We start from the raw sequence: 16,935 nt of genomic DNA on the forward strand, positions 1-16,935 counted from the left end.
CAGGATGGTCTCGATCTCCTGACCTCGTGATCCACCCGTCTCGGCCTCCCAAAGTGCTGGGATTACAGGCTTGAGCCACCGCGCCTGGCCTTTTTTTTTTTTTTTTGAGACAGAGTCTGGCCCCGTCACCCAGGCTGGAGTGCAGTGGTGTGATCGTGGCTCACTGCAACCTCTGCCTCCTGGGTTCAAGTGATTCTCATGCCTCAGCCACCCAAGCAGCTGGGATTACAGGCGTGCGCCACCATGCCTAGCTAATTTTTGTGTTTTTAGTAGAGACGGGGTTTCACCATGTTGGACTGGCCAGGCTGGTCTCAAACGCCTGACCTCAAGTGATCCACCTGTCTCAGTCTCCCAAAGTGCTGGGATTATAGGCATGAGCCACCATGTTTGGCCCGAGTTCAGGTTTTTGGACATATTGACTCCTAGGTCCCTGTGAAGCAGCTATAGGCCCATTAAGCAGACGGATCCACATTCAGGGTAGTGGTCAGACTTGAAGTAAAATAGGAGTTGTAGGCTTGTTGGCGGCACGTGATCCATGACTGTGGATGAGGTTGCTCTGGAAACCTACAGAGGTTGGTAACGTGTCCTAGGTGGCCTGTGGGGTAGATGGATGGGGAAGAACAGTCAAAGGAGAAAACAGGAGAGAAGCCAGGCATGGGGGAGTCCTGACAGGGAGAGGCTGGGCCACAAGGTCGTCTAAGATGATGGGGTTGGTCCCTGCGTCGTCGGGGTCTACCCCATCCACACCGTGTCCCACTCATCCTTGGTGAGATGGGAGTGTGCCTCTGCACAGTCCTGCCCTGAGAATAGCTACCTTCTTTTCTAATATTTTAGTGTTACAATATCCTCTCTTTCATGAAATGGTAGTTACAGAAGATGGTGGGTTTTTTCCTTCCCTGCCCCCTTCTTCCCTCCCTCCGTCACTCACAGAGTTTGAAGATTTTTTCCTTCATGTCTTTCCTAGGAACAATGAAATGCTAGCATCTCTTTTTTTGTTGTTTTTTGAGATAGGGTCTCATTTTGTCATTTAGGCTGAAGTGCAGTGGCACAATCACAGCTCGCTACAACCTTGACCTCCTGGGCCCAAGTGATCCTCCTCCCAAAGTGCTGGGATTACTGGCATGAGCCACCACGCCGGGCCAAAAGAGAGCATCTCTATGTTAGTTTCCCTCTCTCCATTTAAAAACAGATATATTGCCGGGCGCGGTGGCTCAAGCCTGTAATCCCAGCGCTTTGGGAGGCCGAGACAGGCGGATCACGAGGTCAGGAGATCGAGACCATCCTGGCTAACACGGTGAAACCCCGTCTCTACTAAAAAATACAAAAATCTAGCCGGGCGAGGTGGTGGGCGCCTGTAGTCCCAGCTACTCCGGAGGCTGAGGCAGGAGAATGGCAGGAACCCGGGAGGCGGAGCTTGCAGTAAGCTGAGATCCCGCCACTGCACTCCAGCCCCGGCGACAGAGCGAGACTCCGTCTCAAAAAAAAAATAAATAAATAAATAAATAAAAACAGATATATTTTAGGCCAGGCATGGTGGCTTACACCAGCAATCCCAGCACTTTGGGAGGCCAAGGCGGGCAGATCACTTGAGGTCAGGAGTTCAAGACCAGCCTGACCAACAAGACGAAACCTCGTCTCCGCTAAAAATACAGAAAATTAGCCAGGCGTGGTGATGTGCGCCTGTAATCCCAGCTACTCGGGAGGCTGAGGCGGGAGAATCACTGGAACCCAGGAGGCAGAGGTTGTAGTGAGCCAAGATCACGCCACTGCACTCCAGCCTAGGAGACTAAGCAAGACTCCATCTAAAAAAAAATAAAATTGTCCGTACAATCAAAGGCTGGCCCCCTTGCAATAAATTGGGGGATCAGTGGTGAGCACAGGCTGGGTGGGCAGGGAGCTCGCTGGTAGCAGTGGGGAAAGTGAGTTGGGGAACATGGAATAAACGAAAAAGTTGTTTTGTTTTTTAAGTTGGCTGTAAAGAGTAGGGTAGGAGGCTGTGCACTTGAACAGTTTGTAATTTAGTGGAGATGGACATGGTCACACCTTGAGGGGCCAGAGCTGGTAGGGGAAGAGATGTGAGGATCCCAGAGGAGGGGAAGGATGAAGGGCCAGGGAAGGGGAGGGTTGGGGCCCGCGTGCCTTGCACAGCCTCGGCCTGGCAGTGACGCCCAACGCCTCCTGCTTGCCTGTAGGGCGAGCCTCCCTCGGCCCTGGGCCTGTCCACGCGGAAGGCCCTCAGCGTCCTGAAGGAGCAGCTGGAGGCAGTGCTGGAAGGACATCTCAGGGAGCGGAAGAAGTGTCTGACCTGGAAGGTGAAGCTTTTTCTCGGGACCACCAGGGCCCGGCTGAGATGGCAGGGAAGTGGGAGGCCCCTTCTCAGGACTCTGATGCACTGTCACCCTGGATGGTGTGACCCAACTGAGGCCTCATGAAATGTCAGAAAGAAGCCAGGGTTCCCCTCAGAGTGGCTCCTGAGCCTGCTTGCTGCAGGAGCCCAACAGGATGGAGGCCAGCCAAGGTCAAAGGGAGGGGACCAAGGCGGTCATGAGGGCTGGGGAGGGTGCTGGGGGAGGCGGCCAGATTGGAGTGGGACATTGTCCCCTCCCTGTCCCTTCCCAGGAGGTGTGGAGAAGCAGCTTCCTCCACCACAGTAACCGCTGCTCCTGCTTCCACTGGCCGGGGGCCTCACTCATGCTACTGGCTGTGCTGCTGCTGCTGGGCTGCTGTGGGGGCCAGCCGGCCGGGAGGTATGCACCCAGAGGCTGCTCCCCAACCTTTCCAGCTGTCCTGTCCGTCCTGCTGCAACACCTGGGACGGCCAGGGCTCCAAGGGGGGCTGTCACCCCCAAGCTGCTCCTGGTATGTAAGGGAACCTCCTCAGTCCTTTGACTGGGGTCAGAGGCGTAGCTGGTGTCAGGGCACCAGAACGGGACACTTTCCACCAGGGACTGGGGTGGGAGGGAGCTGTGGCCCAGGGGCTGCTGGGTGGGCAAGCCCTCACTCCCTGTGGGTGCCCCTCTTTCCTCCTGCCAGCCGTGGGGTAGGGCTGGTGAACGCCTCGGCCTTGTTCCTGTTGCTGCTTCTCAACCTTGTGCTCATCGGGCGGCAAGACCGGCTGAAGCGTCGGGAGGTAGAGCGGAGGCTGCGAGGGATCATTGACCAAATCCAAGGTGAGGTCAAGGGCAGGAATATTGGTGGGAAAAGAGGACCGGACATATCAAAGCCCTGAGGGCTCCCCTCCTGCACCCCAGCACAGACGGGTTGCCTGTGGCCTTGCAGGGGCTGTTGTCATCTAGGGAGTTAGAAGGATGCCCACCCTCTTTTGAGCAGGGCAGTGAGAGCTGTGGGATGGTGGTGGGTGCCCAGGCAGAGGCTGGGCAGGCAGGAAGGCCAACGGTGGCAGGTGGGCCTGCGGGCTGGCTCATGTTGGGAAACTACCAGGGAAGACCTCTCACATGGCAGGAGGATGGTTGAAGTTTTCTCGTTCAAGTCCATCTTGTGTGGTGTCCTGTGCTGGGAGACATGGGGAGGTGGGCAGAGATACCTGCAGGAATTGCGGTGGGGTAGGGGGCTGGGAGCCTGAGATGGAGCAGCCCAGTTCCAAAAGGGAAGAGAGTTGCTTGGATTTCTACTTGGCTTTTCATTCAGGTGGTGTTTATGCAGCTTGGCTGCGGATTGAGGGTTGTTGAGGCTCTTTTGAGGGACGGTGGCTCCTGCTGTCCAGGGGCATGTCCAGGGCAGGTGCTGTGGGAGAAGCAGCACCCGCTCATGAGACTTTCTCCAACAGACCTGGGTAGTGGACATTTACATGCCAAGTGAGAGTCTGTCCTTTCATTCTGAGATGGTTAATTGCAACCATGTGCCAGGCACTGGGAGTGCAATGCTGATGGCAAAAGACGGGCCCTGCTTTCTAGAGCTTCGTCTCCTGCCCAGGAGCATCAGTGGCTGCCTCTTGCTTATGGAAGCCATCCCAGAGACACACGTGGCCTCCCAGAGCTTCCAACACAGGCCCACCTTCCTCTCCAGCCTCTTCTCTTCCTCCTCATTCTTACATTAAAACTACTCACCAGTCCTAGGCCCGCTGTGTATCAGCCTCTGCCTCTGTGCCTCTCTCCACTGTTCTCTGCTGGTGAGCTTCTCCCTCACTCATCTCCAGCTGACAAAATCTCACTCATTCTTCCAGGCCCATCCCCAGTAATTCCTCTTCCAGGAAGACATCTCTGATTGCCCCAGCAAATCGGTTTGCTCCCTCTTCTGGACTCCTGCAGCACAGGGATCTTTGTTAATGCTTAGCCGTGTCTGCCTTGTTTGGAGTTATCTGTCCATATGTCTCATGTGCCCCACTGGGTTGAGGCTCCTTGAGGAGCCATGTTGTTGTCTCCACCTTGCACCCCTCACAGACCCTCCGCAATGTTTGTGAAGTGTATCTGAATGGGATGGGGGTACAAAGAATGACAGCTCCAGGTGTTGAGAGGAGGTAGAGGCTCTGGGGCTGGAGTGGCCAGGTAGGGCTTTACAAGGGAGGCGTCCTTGAAAGCAGGGAAGTGTTGGAACGAGTGGAGGGGTTTGCCATGGACCTCCTGGGAGAGGAAGTGGGCACAGTGCTCCGGAGGTGCTGCTGTATCTGACTGGGGTGCAGGGCCGTGGCCGAAAGGGTTGTTTCCCTCTTTCCATTCCCCTCAGATGCCCTCAGGGATGGCAGGGAGATCCAGTGGCCCAGTGCCATGTATCCAGACCTCCACATGCCCTTTGCACCATCCTGGTCCCTGCACTGGGCCTACAGAGACGGACACCTGGTCAACCTGCCAGTCAGCCTGCTGGTCGAAGGGGACATCATAGCTTTGAGGCCTGGCCAGGAATCGTTTGCTTCTCTGAGGGGGATCAAGGTAGCTTGAGGCTTTCCTTCTCCCCTAGAAATGCGGTGGGAGCATCCACAGGCAATAATGGGAGGCTCCTCAGACTTCATCCTGAAGCTTCCTGGCCAGCTCACTGGCTTTTTGGCAGAGGCTCTGGGACATCTTCCTCCACCCTGCTTTTTTTTTTTTTTTTTTTGAGACAGGGTCTCACCCTGTCGCCCAGGCTGGAGTACAGGGGCACAATCTTAGCTCACTGAAGCCTCTGCCTCCTGGGTTCAAGTGATTCTCCCACCTCAGCCTCCTTAGTAGCTGGGATCACAGGCATGTGCCACCACACCTTTTTGTATTTTTTGGTAGAGACAGGGTTTCGTCAAGTTGGCCAGGCTGGTCTCGAACTCCTGACCTCAGGTGATCCACCTGCCTCAGCCTCCCAAAGTGCTGGGATTACAGGTGTGAGTCACCACGTCCAGCCCCCTATGCTGTTCTTTATTCTCGCTAAGAGTCTAGTCCCACAGGCCCTGCCCCAGTGGACTCTGGGCTGATGGCGCCTAACCCCAGGGAATGTCTGTACTTAGCTGAATTGTCCAGGAAGAGTGGCCTCTGATAGGACCCTCTCGTTGCCCCCACTCTCCCACTTGCTGCCTGCAGGATGATGAGCACATTGTCCTGGAGCCGGGAGACCTCTTCCCCCCCTTCTCCCCTCCACCCTCACCCCGGGGAGAAGTGGAGAGAGGGCCACAGAGCCCCCAGCAGCACCGGCTTTTCCGTGTCCTTGAGACCCCTGTGATTGACAACATCAGGTAGGGGTGCCGCCCCGCCTCCTGCTGTCCCTGGTGCCTTCCGTGAAGAGGGGGATGAGATGACAAGGAAGGGGTCCCATTCATCTCGAGGTTCTTTTGAGGGCAGGCATCTCCTTAGGCTCCTGTCTTTAGCATCTTGTGAGAATTCTTAGACTGGGTGGTGCCCTCTCCCAATCTCTACGCTGTGGGAACAGCTCTGGAGATGAACATGGGCTAGGGCCGGGGCAGAGCATGGAACTGCAGGACTCGCGGTGCTTGAAGAAGCGGCATCTGGCAGAGAAGCCTAGAATCCTCCCAAGCTGTAGGTTTCTGGCCTCTTTGCCAAGTGACACTGACAGTCACTTCTTTCTGCAGGTGGTGCCTGGACATGGCCCTGTCCCGACCAGTCACTGCCCTGGACAATGAGCGGTTCACAGTGCAGTCGGTGATGCTACACTATGCTGTGCCTGTGGTCCTGGTGCGTGCAGCAGGGCTGTGCGGGGCTGCACGGGGCAGAGGAGAGGGCTGGACGTGGCGGGGGAGTCTCTGGGCCACTCACGTGAGCAGGAGTGAATGCAGAGGGTCGCAGAGCGAGCCAGCCTGTGGAGTAGCAAAGGAAGGAAAACAGCAGTGCCTGTGATGCTCTAGAGGGACGGGGTCAAGGCTATGCCTCTGCTGTTCCCAACAGGCCGGCTTCCTCATCACCAATGCCCTGCGCTTCATCTTCAGTGCCCCGGGGGTCACTTCCTGGCAGTACACCCTCCTGCAGCTCCAGGCAAGGACCGCCCTGTCCTCTCTGTCATGCTTCCCTCTGACCCACAGGGCTGGCTCTTCTCCTAGTATCCTGGCTGTCCCCTCCCTCTCTGCAGCCCAGAGGTCCCCTTAAGCTTCAGCTTAAGAACACCTCTTTCCAGCCAAGCACGGGGACTCACGCCTGTGATCCCAGCACTTGGGGAGGCCGAGGCGGGCAGATCATGAGGTCAAGAGATCAAGACCATCCTGGCCAACCTGGTGAAACCCTGTCTCTATTAAAAATATAAAAATTAGCTGGGCATGGTAGTGCGCGCCTGTAGTCCCAGCCACTCAGGTGGCTGAGGTAGGAGAATCACTTGAACCCGAGAGGCGAAGGTTGCAGTGAGCCAAGATCACGCCACTGCACTCCAGCCTGGCGACAGAGCGAGACTCCGTCTCAGAAAAAAAAAAAAGAACACCTCTTTCCCTTTTTTCCATTCCTGCCCATGAGAGAGCTGGCCCTTCCTGCCCAGGGAATGGCCGTGGGGCCAGGGCAGCCCTTCCCTTCCCTCCTCCCCAGGCCCAGAGCTCAAGAGCCGTCTGTGTGGTCCGTTCCTTCCCAGGTGAATGGCATCCTGCCCATCCTCCCCCTGCTCTTTCCAGTCCTCTGGGTTCTGGCAACCGCTTGCGGAGAGGCCCGTGTCCTGGCCCAGATGAGCAAGGCCTCACCCAGCTCCCTGGTAGGTTCTTCCAAGGCGTCTGGGGGAAGTGACAGGAACAAAAAGAGGGAGTTGGCGGTGCCAGAGGACAGGGGCAGAAGTCCAGCCCCACTTTGGGCTCAGCGTGTTGGTCAGCCTGGGCAGCTCTCCAGGCCTCGGGCCCTCTCCATTCCAGGAGGGCCCCTAGGCCAGGCCCTGGGTGTGGGTGAGAGTGTACCCTGGCTACCACCAGGTGGGGAGTCAGGACGGCCCGGGCCCTTTACCAAAGGGGTTGGGAGCCCCGCTGGTGTGGGCCCCACCTCTGCCAGCTTGGAGAGACCTCTGTGAAGGCGGCTTTTTCCTCACTGAGGACCTCACCCTCTCTCCGTGCAGCTGGCTAAGTTCTCAGAGGACACTCTCAGCAGCTATACGGAGGCTGTCTCCTCTCAGGTACAACGCTGATCCGGGATGGCTTCTCTTGCAGGTCCCTAGAGCCACAACCCTGGGACTCCCCTGTTTTTGGCCTTAAAGCCTCCAACCGGGCTCTTGGAGCCCCATGTCCACCCGTTACATGTGGACATAACCTGGGCCTGTTCTCATAATGTGTGCACGCTCTGCCCTAGAGAAGTGCCTCTCCACCCCAACTTCGTGGTGCTCCCCTGGATTTCCCCCTAGAGGCCATCTCCAGGGAAATGAGGCCGAGCCCTAAATGGCCTTGCAGACTTCCTCTCTCTCACCAGGAAATGCTGCGCTGCATTTGGGGCCACTTCCTGAGGGTGCTCCGGGGGACGTCGCCAACGCTGAGCCACAGTTCCAGCCTGCTGCACAGCCTGGGCTCCGTCACGGTGAGGGTGGGCCTTGCAGGGAGGAGGCGCCTGTTGTGCCCTCCCTGCTCTCTGGCTGCGCCTGGGCTGCCCACCTGCTGCTTGAGTGGCCCCTGGGCAGGGTGGGCCAACGCCAGGCTCCTTTCCCATCCCAAACGCTTTCCATGCAGGTCCTATGCTGTGTGGACAAACAGGGGATCCTGTCATGGCCAAATCCCAGCCCAGAGACTGTACTGTTCTTCAGCGGGAAGGTGGAGCCCCCTCACAGCAGCCATGAGGACCTCACCGATGGCCTATCCACCCGCTCCTTCTGCCATCCTGAGGTAGAGGAGGAGGTATGGCCGGCTCCCATGGGCCCGACTCTGGGCCAGGCTATTTAGCCTTGGAGCCTGGCCAGGGAGGGTGCCGTTTAGGAGGGTGAAGGAGGGTTCAGCACCATTAGGATCTGCTTCTGGGCAGGTGAGGTGAAGACAAGGCAGCCAGGGGACCTAGAAGCATCCTGCCTCCCCGGGCCACGGGAGCCACTGGTCCTAGCCTGTGCTCCTCATTCTCTTCAGCCCCATGAACGAGACGCCCTCCTGGCTGGCTCCCTGAACAACACTCTGCACCTTTCCAGCGAGCAGGAGCGTGGCGACTGGCCTGGCGAGGGTCCCAAGCCCCCCGAGCCCTACTCACACCACAAAGCGCACGGCCGCAGCAAACACCCATCTGGCTCCAACGTGAGCTTCAGCAGGGACACCGAGGGTGGCGAAGAAGAGCCCAGCAAGGTGAGGGGAGGAGGTGGCGCGGGGTAGCCACGCCCTCAGCCACAGGCCGTCCTGGCCTCCCTGGCCAGCCTGGTACCACAGGGTCTGAAAGAGCAGGCGTCTCTGCCCTCCATCCCAGCACCTCCAGCCTAGGCCAGTGGCCCCTGAGGCCCTCCCCAAGTCTCTGCTGCGAAGTAGGCGGAGCCTCCCCCACCCTCCCATTCTTGTGGTCGCACTGGTGTCCCTATTGGAACCTTCCAAACACACACAGCCCGGGGCTCCCTCTCAGAGATATTCCCTGGCCACAAAACATCCCTCAACTGTGTCCTCTTTGGTCTGACCACCCCACTTTTTGGCTCCTGCCAGTGTCATGAGATATATTAATAGTTCCCAGAAGCAGACAGGAGCCCAAGAAGGACAGGAAGCAGATTTCAGGAGGGAAGGGAGTGGAAGACAGTGAGCAGGAGCTCTCTCTTGGGAAGGGCGCATTTCAGGGGCAGGAGACCTCCCCAGCCTTGGGAGGTGGGCGGAGCCAGTGCTGGCTTCCCGGCACCCTCTCCCGGGCTGAGGCTCCCGTCCCTGTTTCCCCCAGACCCAGCCCGGGATGGAGAGCGACCCCTACGAAGCAGAGGACTTTGTGTGTGACTACCACCTGGAGATGCTGAGCCTGTCCCAGGACCAGCAGAACCCCTCCTGCATCCAGTTTGATGACTCCAACTGGCAGCTGCACCTCACCTCCCTCAAACCCCTGGGCCTCAATGTGCTGCTGAATCTGTGTAATGCCAGCGTAACCGAGCGCCTGTGCCGATTCTCCGACCACCTGTGCAACATTGCCGTGCAAGAGAGCCACAGTGCCGTGCTGCCCGTGCATGTGCCCTGGGGCCTCTGCGAGCTTGCCCGCCTCATTGGTATGGGCCCCTGTGGCAAGGGATGGCTGGCTGGACCTGCCTCCTAGAAGAGGTCCAGTACCGACTCCTCATGGGACTTAATGGACCTGGCATAGCATGGCCCTAAGTTCCTGTTCCCTGCCCCGCAGGCTTCACTCCTGGGGCCAAGGAGCTCTTCAAGCAGGAGAACCACCTGGCGCTGTACCGCCTCCCCAGTGCCGAGACAATGAAGGAGACATCACTGGGGCGGCTCTCCTGTGTCACCAAGCGGCGGCCTCCCCTCAGCCACATGATCAGCCTCTTCATTAAAGACACCACCACCAGTGAGCCCTGGCTACCTCGGCCAGCATCAGGCCAGACCCTCCAGAGCTTGGCAGGGGGGCTCTACCCAGCTCCACCCATTGCTAGGGAGGCCTGGGCAGATGAAAAGTAGACTGATTCCAAGTGCTCCCCTGTGGCAGGGGCTGGACCTGGGGACCAGGGCTGGGATGGTGTTGACTCCAGAGGCCGGGATTGTCCAAAGGATGGGAATATGGTGTCTGCATTCCAAGCCCAGTGGCATTGCAGACCCTTGTTGATCGTGAGTCCCAGGGAGTCTCCTCCTCTGGCAGGGGCTCCTCAGCGCCCTTTTCCAGGACGGCAGTGTGTTGCCTGTCAGGTCAGAGTGAGGGCTGGGGGCTAGTTAGTGACACTCAGGGTTTGAACTCTGTCCCCCCAGGCACAGAACAGATGCTGTCCCATGGCACCGCTGATGTGGTCTTAGAAGCCTGCACAGACTTCTGGGACGGAGCTGACATCTACCCTCTCTCGGGATCTGACAGGTGGGTGAGGAAGCATGTGCCAGCAGCAAGAGCAGACATGCTGCCGGGGCACCTGCCCTTCACAGGCAGGACCGCTCACCTCACCTCCACCTGCTTCCCTGGCAGAAAGAAAGTGCTGGACTTCTACCAGCGAGCCTGCCTGTCTGGGTATTGCTCTGCCTTCGCCTACAAGCCCATGAACTGCGCCCTGTCCTCTCAGCTCAATGGCAAGTGCATCGAGCTGGTACAGGTGCCTGGCCAAAGCAGCATCTTCACCATGTGCGAGCTGCCCAGCACCATCCCCATCAAGCAGAACGCCCGCCGCAGCAGCTGGAGCTCTGACGGTACCTCGTGCGTCTGTCCAGCAGGGCTGGTGCTGGGGCTCCCTTGGGCTGCAGAAGCCCAGGAGCAGGGAGGGCTTCTGTAGGGCGCTGGCACCCCCCACAGCAAAGGGTGCAGTGGCCGCAGCCCCAGGCTGGGGTGCCAGTGCGGCACTCTATCCAGTGACATGGGGAGTCCCTTAGTTTCCTCCCTTATCAGCGGGTGCCCACTTGGCCTGCCTCACTGGTTGGTTGTGATGCTCAAGTGGGTAACATGTATCAGAGTGCTTTCCTGGGAAGTTACCAAGCAGCATTCATAGAGCATTAGGCTTGGCACAATCAGACAGGAGACCAAGTCCCTCACCCTGCCGGTGCAGAGGGGCCCAGAAGCTCCACCACACCACCCCATTCCCACCAGACACACACACTTCCCGGGTTTTTTCAACCCAAGAGACCGTGAATTGAAGCCATTGCTGAGGGTGGGGCCAGTCCCCCAGCCCTGGAGCAGGGCTGGGCAGAAGCTGAAGCCATGCCCTGTCATGGCTCCCAGCTCGGATTCAGCCACCTGACTGATGCATACCTTTCATTGTCTTTTCTCCTGTGTCTGTCGGCTCCTTCGTGTGTCTTGGCTGTGTGCATCCGTGGCTGTGTGTGGTCCCCTGGGGCCTGTGTGCTCCTTGATTTGGGTGTGGCATCTGTGTGTGTGGCCCTGGGCTGGTTCCTGGGTGTCCTGATCGGGCTGTGTCCTGTGTGTCCTGCCTGAAGAAGGGATCGGGGAGGTGCTGGAGAAGGAAGACTGCATGCAGGCCCTGAGCGGCCAGATCTTCATGGGCATGGTGTCCTCCCAGTACCAGGCCCGGCTGGACATCGTTCGCCTCATCGACGGGCTCGTCAACGCCTGCATCCGCTTCGTCTACTTCTCTTTGGAGGATGAGCTCAAAAGCAAGGTGGGGCGAGCCATCCCCTCTGCCACCACTAACTCTGTCTCCCATGGGCTTTTGGACCCACATGTTCACGGCTATCTGCCTTTCACAGGTGTTTGCAGAGAAAATGGGCCTGGAGACGGGCTGGAACTGCCACATCTCCCTCACGCCCAATGGTGACATGCCTGGCTCCGAGATCCCCCCCTCCAGCCCGAGCCACGCAGGCTCCCTACACGATGACCTGAATCAGGGTAAGGGCAAAGGCGTGGGGTGGGGACGGGGTGGCGGCGGGAGGATTCCCCTCCTCAGAGCCACAGCCAGGAAGAGCCTCCCAAGAGCCCTCCAGATAAATACATTCCCTTGGGAAATGGCTGTGATGTCCCTGTGGGAAACAGTAGTCAGCAGGAAGGAGTGGACACAGAGGCAGGAAATTCTCTGCCATCTGCAGGGCAAGGACAGGGCCCCAGAAGGCTGGCCCCAAGGTGAGGGAGAGGCTTTTGTCCCCACAGTGTCCCGAGACGATGCAGAAGGGCTCCTCCTCATGGAGGAGGAGGGCCACTCGGACCTCATCAGCTTCCAGCCTACGGACAGCGACATCCCCAGCTTCCTGGAGGACTCCAACCGGGTGCGGTAGCAGGCTGTCTCCCGTGTTCCCGTAGTGGTCCCGTAGCCGGTCCAGGGGAGAGCTAGAGAGGTAGTGGGCAGGCACACGAAGGGGAGGGATGGAGGGATGCTGATCCCCGTCCTGAAGCCACTGGCATCTCTGCTTTCTCCAGGCTAAGCTGCCCCGGGGTATCCACCAAGTGCGGCCCCACCTGCAGAACATTGACAACGTGCCCCTGCTAGTGCCCCTCTTCACCGACTGCACCCCGGAGAGTGAGTGCTGTGGCCACGGGTACTTGGGCAGCCTGGTCCCTGTGGCTGAGCTCTGCCTGGGCCCAGGCACCCTGTGGGCTCTGGAGGGATGTAGGTTTTCCATGCAGGGAGTGAAGAAACCTGGGCTGGGCTCAGCTGGGGAATCTTGTGGGTTGGAGTCAGAAGTGCCAGTGTTCACATGATCCCGCTGCTGGGGGTGGGGTTGTTTCAAAGAGGGGCCTACCTCCCATTGCCTCCTGCTGTCCTGTCCCATGGGTCTCTGCCCAGCGCCCACATGGCGCTCTGCCTGCCTGACTCTTGTGCCCTCATATGCTGTCCTCAGCCATGTGTGAGATGATAAAGATCATGCAGGAGTACGGGGAGGTGACCTGCTGCCTGGGCAGCTCTGCCAACCTGCGGAACAGCTGCCTCTTCCTCCAGAGTGACATCAGGTCAGGGCGGGACCCTGGAGCCTGCGGGCCAGCCTCTACCTCCCACACCAGAGGGTCAGATGGGCCTGTATGGGGCTGGGGGTGTGTACCATGGCCAACTTCCCCTGGCTGGGACCGATGCACTTGGGCACGGTGGGAGAAGAGGCTGGGGTGCCCAGTCCTGTGGGAGATGCAGCTGAAGGGTATGTGTCTCCCACCCTGAGCAGCATTGCCCTGGATCCCCTGTACCCGTCCCGTTGCTCCTGGGAGACCTTTGGCTACGCCACCAGCACCAGCATGGCCCAGGCCTCGGATGGCCTTTCTCCCCTGCAGCTGTCAGGGCAGCTCAACAGCCTGCCCTGCTCCCTGACCTTTCGCCAGGAGGAGACCATCAGCATCATCCGGCTTATTGAACAGGTGGGTGCTTTGGCAGGCAAAGGGGAAGAGACGCAGGACCCGCCCGGGGTGGGAGTAACAGCACAGGACCTATCTGGGGGACCTCACGCCCCATCCCTCCGAGTGGGCTCTCCCAGGCAGTAACATTCGCCTCTGCCCCCCTCATAAAAGCATCCTGGGAGTCTGGCTCTTGGCTGAAGTGTGTCACCTGTTGGGCCTGGGAGAGGACAGGCAGACCCAGCCATCATCTGTCCCTCTTGGTCCCTAGGCTCGGCACGCCACCTATGGCATCCGTAAGTGCTTCCTCTTCCTGCTGCAGTGTCAGCTGACTCTCGTGGTCATCCAGGTGAGGTGGGGCCCGCACAGGCATCACCCCCGTGCCACTCGCCCCTTCACTCAGGGGCCAGCTGAACATCTGAGGAGGGAGGCTGGGGGTAGCAGTACAGTCAAGGCGCCCCCAGAGCCCTGTGAAGCCCCTAGGCTTTTGGAGATGACACTCACTGGCAGAACAGTATTCCCTCCGGCCCCACTTCCCTCTGACAGGATGTGAGCATCTATCTGGGCCTGGGGCAAGGGAGCTCGGGGGCTCCTGTGCCCTTATTATTTGCCTGAATCGAACTGTGGCTCTTGGCTTCTTTCCTGGTTTAGTTCCTTTCTTGCCTGGTCCAGCTGCCGCCACTCCTGAGTACCACTGACATCCTGTGGCTGTCCTGCTTTTGCTACCCTCTGCTCAGGTGAGATGCCATGCAGCTTCCCCACCCCCCAAGCCCAAGCTGAAGGTGTCTGGATGTCACTGTGCAGCCCTAGGAGCCCAAGCTTCTGGAACTGCTCAGGGCTCACCTCCTCTGGTGCAGGAGGCATGGAGGGAACCCCCTTTGTCTTTTTTTTGTTGTTGTTGTTGTTGAGATGGAATCTCACTCTGTCACCCAGGCTGGAGTGCAATGGTACAATCTCTGCTCATTGCAACCTCCGCCTCCCAGGCTCAAGTGATTCTCCTGCCTCAGCCTCCTGAGTAGCTGGGATTATAGGTGCCCACTACCACGCCTGGTTAATTTTTGTATTTTTAGTAGAGTTGGGGTTTTGCCATGTTGGCCAGGCTGGTTTTGAACTCCTGACCTCAAATGATCTGCCCGTCTCGGCCTCCCAAAGTGCTGGGATTACAGGTGTGAGCCACTGCCGCCCAGCCTTTGTTTTACTCCATCCCCTCGCCAGACTCGACCTCACACGCAAGACTCCCTAGAGGCTCCCTCTGTGAGAATTGAGGGACAGAGGGTCATTGTCACCATCCCTCTATGTGATCTCTGCTTTTCAGCATCTCTCTGCTGGGGAAGCCCCCCCATAGCTCCATCATGTCTATGGCAACAGGGAAAAACCTCCAGTCCATTCCCAAGAAGGTAAGCGAAGCAGACCCTGTGAGCCTTGCAAGTGGGCATGGAAGGGACAGGGTTGGGGGAGGAGAGAGGGGCTAATCTGGAAGGCTCTGGATGGGAGACTTCAGCAGAACTGGGAAGCTGGCACTTGGTTCCTAGTCTTCCCCCAGATCAAAGAGGAGGTGGCGGCACAGAGCTGGGAAAGACCCTTGCTGGGGCGTGAGCTCCCTATACCCTAGGCCTGACCATTTACTAAGAGCCTGTTGAGTACGTGGAAGAGCTAGGAGCAGCCGGCAGAGGGGCTGTGCGCCCCAGGAGTGACTGGCCTTGTTCCCCGGCAGACCCAGCACTACTTCCTGCTCTGCTTCCTGCTCAAGTTCAGCCTCACCATCAGCTCGTGCCTCATCTGCTTTGGCTTCACACTGCAGAGCTTCTGTGACAGCTCCCGGGCCCACAACCTCACCAACTGCTCCTCCATCATGCTGCCCAGGTGGGTCCCAGCCCCAGAGATCCACCCACCGCCTGCCTCACCTCAAGGCTTCCTCCCTCCCCACCCCAGCCTACCTCCCTGAGGCCCCAGAGGGGCTGAGCCCATGCCTCACTTTGGCAGCAACGACGACAGGGCTCCAGCCTGGTTTGAGGACTTTGCCAACGGACTGCTGTCGGCCCAGAAGCTCACGGCCGCCCTGATTGTTCTGCACACTGGTGAGAGGGCTCCCTGGGAGGGCGCAGATGATGGTGGGAGAGGAGCCCCACTGTGGAATTCTGACCCCCACATCGCCCCACTTTCCCCAGTCTTCATTTCCATCACCCATGTGCATCGCACCAAGCCCCTGTGGAGAAAGAGCCCCTTGACCAACCTCTGGTGGGCCGTGACAGTGCCTGTGGTGTGAGTATTGCTAGGATGGAGGGCAGAGTGTGGGCTGGGGAGGAGAGGGGCTTCTGCAGGGCTAGGATTGGAGGGCGGGACCGGGGCCAGAGGTTTAACTGTGCCCTGCCTGAGCTAACTGCTGTACCGGGAAGAGCAGGGAAGGAAGCAGGCAGCGTCAGGGCTCACACGGGGCCGCCACCTCCCGCAGGCTGCTGGGTCAGGTGGTCCAGACGGCCGTGGACCTGCAGCTGTGGACGCACAGGGACAGCCATGTCCACTTTGGCCTGGAGGATGTGCCCTTGCTGACATGGCTCCTGGGCTGCCTGTCCCTGGTCCTTGTGGTGGTGACCAATGAGATTGTGAAGCTACATGAGATTCGGTGAGCTGTCAGCAGGGCGCCTCCCTCTGGGCTCAGGCATGTTCCCTAAACCAGTCACTCCCTTGGTGACACTCCCCCACCTTTCCGCTGCCCATCCCTCCCTTCTCTGTTGTCCTGCCCTGGCCCCCGGTCTAAGGATCATTGCCAACCTGTACTTTAATCTCCTGCCCCACCAGGGTCCGAGTCCGCTACCAGAAGCGACAGAAGCTGCAGTTTGAAACTAAGCTGGGCATGAACTCTCCCTTCTGAGCCACTGGCTGTGGCGGCCGCAGTTGCCCCCATCCCTGGGGCTAAAGCCAGACCCATTTCTCAACAGGGGAGTTGGTATCATGAATGTTTCCGGGTTTGCTCCTGCACCCGTGGCACTGGAAGCCCGGCTCCCCGTGTCAGACCCCGCTGTCTTCCTGGGCCCTGGGGCTCACTGTGGAGGAGCTGACGGCCTGGGCCCTTGGCCAGTCCTGGCTCTTCTCTGGGCCTCACCAGGGACACTCTTGAATGTATGGCCTCAGGCGCTCCCTAGAGGGGCCCTCAACCCCCTCACCTGTGGGCTGCCCTCTTGGGGATCCCTTGCCCCCCAGTGCCTCTGCTTGTGGGTCCCTGGACACGGCCTTGAAGCGAACCTTCTTTGGAGAAGCAACAGCAGCAGCCTTGGCCAATACGTCCAACTCCCAAGGCTGCCGTGGAGGGCAGGGTGGTGGTGCTTGCCTGGATGTGGCCCCGAGTGCCTCCCCTCCCTCCCTCTGCGGGGGAGTCTCCCGCCTGAACCTGAAGACGGAGCAGGGCCCTGCTTCGCCCTGGAGCCTCTTCCTGTGCCTGGCTCAAGCTGGCTGGCTGTCAGTCTCGGGGAATCTGGCCCAGGTCTCCTCAGCCTCTGCCCCAGTTCTGGGAGAAGTTTCTACTGGTGTATATTTTTTACTGGAAATGAGCCTTTTAGGAATGAATGTAGACTGGTTTGTATTAAAATGTGTCAATTGCTAAGAAACACCTGTGGCTGGTCTGTAAGGCCACTGCAGGGTCTGCCCACCCATGGCAGTGGCTGGCAAAGGGAGGCCTCAGCCTTCCTCCATCT

General features: G+C 58.9%; 1 protein-coding gene across 2 annotated transcripts in view; it reads left to right on the forward strand.

The window, feature by feature from the left end:
- KIAA0195 (KIAA0195 ortholog) overlaps positions 1-16,848 on the forward strand; it is a 52,653-nt gene extending 35,805 nt beyond the window's left edge. For both annotated transcript variants that reach the window (XM_011945148.1, XM_011945069.1), the window contains 30 exons: positions 2,193-2,312; positions 2,620-2,747; positions 3,033-3,169; positions 4,683-4,885; positions 5,504-5,655; positions 6,010-6,112; positions 6,323-6,409; positions 6,990-7,106; positions 7,458-7,514; positions 7,805-7,909; positions 8,059-8,211; positions 8,446-8,655; positions 9,227-9,542; positions 9,671-9,844; positions 10,240-10,342; positions 10,448-10,665; positions 11,407-11,588; positions 11,677-11,815; positions 12,074-12,189; positions 12,341-12,440; positions 12,763-12,871; positions 13,078-13,267; positions 13,515-13,592; positions 13,895-13,980; positions 14,559-14,640; positions 14,958-15,106; positions 15,227-15,321; positions 15,412-15,505; positions 15,696-15,866; positions 16,043-16,848. In XM_011945148.1, coding sequence (XP_011800538.1) covers positions 2,193-2,312; positions 2,620-2,747; positions 3,033-3,169; positions 4,683-4,885; positions 5,504-5,655; positions 6,010-6,112; positions 6,323-6,409; positions 6,990-7,106; positions 7,458-7,514; positions 7,805-7,909; positions 8,059-8,211; positions 8,446-8,655; positions 9,227-9,542; positions 9,671-9,844; positions 10,240-10,342; positions 10,448-10,665; positions 11,407-11,588; positions 11,677-11,815; positions 12,074-12,189; positions 12,341-12,440; positions 12,763-12,871; positions 13,078-13,267; positions 13,515-13,592; positions 13,895-13,980; positions 14,559-14,640; positions 14,958-15,106; positions 15,227-15,321; positions 15,412-15,505; positions 15,696-15,866; positions 16,043-16,115 — 4,047 coding nt within the window. In that variant the 3' untranslated portion in view covers positions 16,116-16,848. The remainder of the gene's footprint in view (positions 1-2,192; positions 2,313-2,619; positions 2,748-3,032; positions 3,170-4,682; positions 4,886-5,503; positions 5,656-6,009; positions 6,113-6,322; positions 6,410-6,989; positions 7,107-7,457; positions 7,515-7,804; positions 7,910-8,058; positions 8,212-8,445; positions 8,656-9,226; positions 9,543-9,670; positions 9,845-10,239; positions 10,343-10,447; positions 10,666-11,406; positions 11,589-11,676; positions 11,816-12,073; positions 12,190-12,340; positions 12,441-12,762; positions 12,872-13,077; positions 13,268-13,514; positions 13,593-13,894; positions 13,981-14,558; positions 14,641-14,957; positions 15,107-15,226; positions 15,322-15,411; positions 15,506-15,695; positions 15,867-16,042) is intronic.
- The last annotated feature ends 87 nt before the right edge of the window (positions 16,849-16,935 follow it).

The sequence above is a fragment of the Colobus angolensis genome, unplaced genomic scaffold (genome assembly GCF_000951035.1).
Source record: "Colobus angolensis palliatus isolate OR3802 unplaced genomic scaffold, Cang.pa_1.0 Scaffold1, whole genome shotgun sequence".
In the NCBI taxonomy this organism is placed as follows: domain Eukaryota; kingdom Metazoa; phylum Chordata; class Mammalia; order Primates; family Cercopithecidae; genus Colobus; species Colobus angolensis.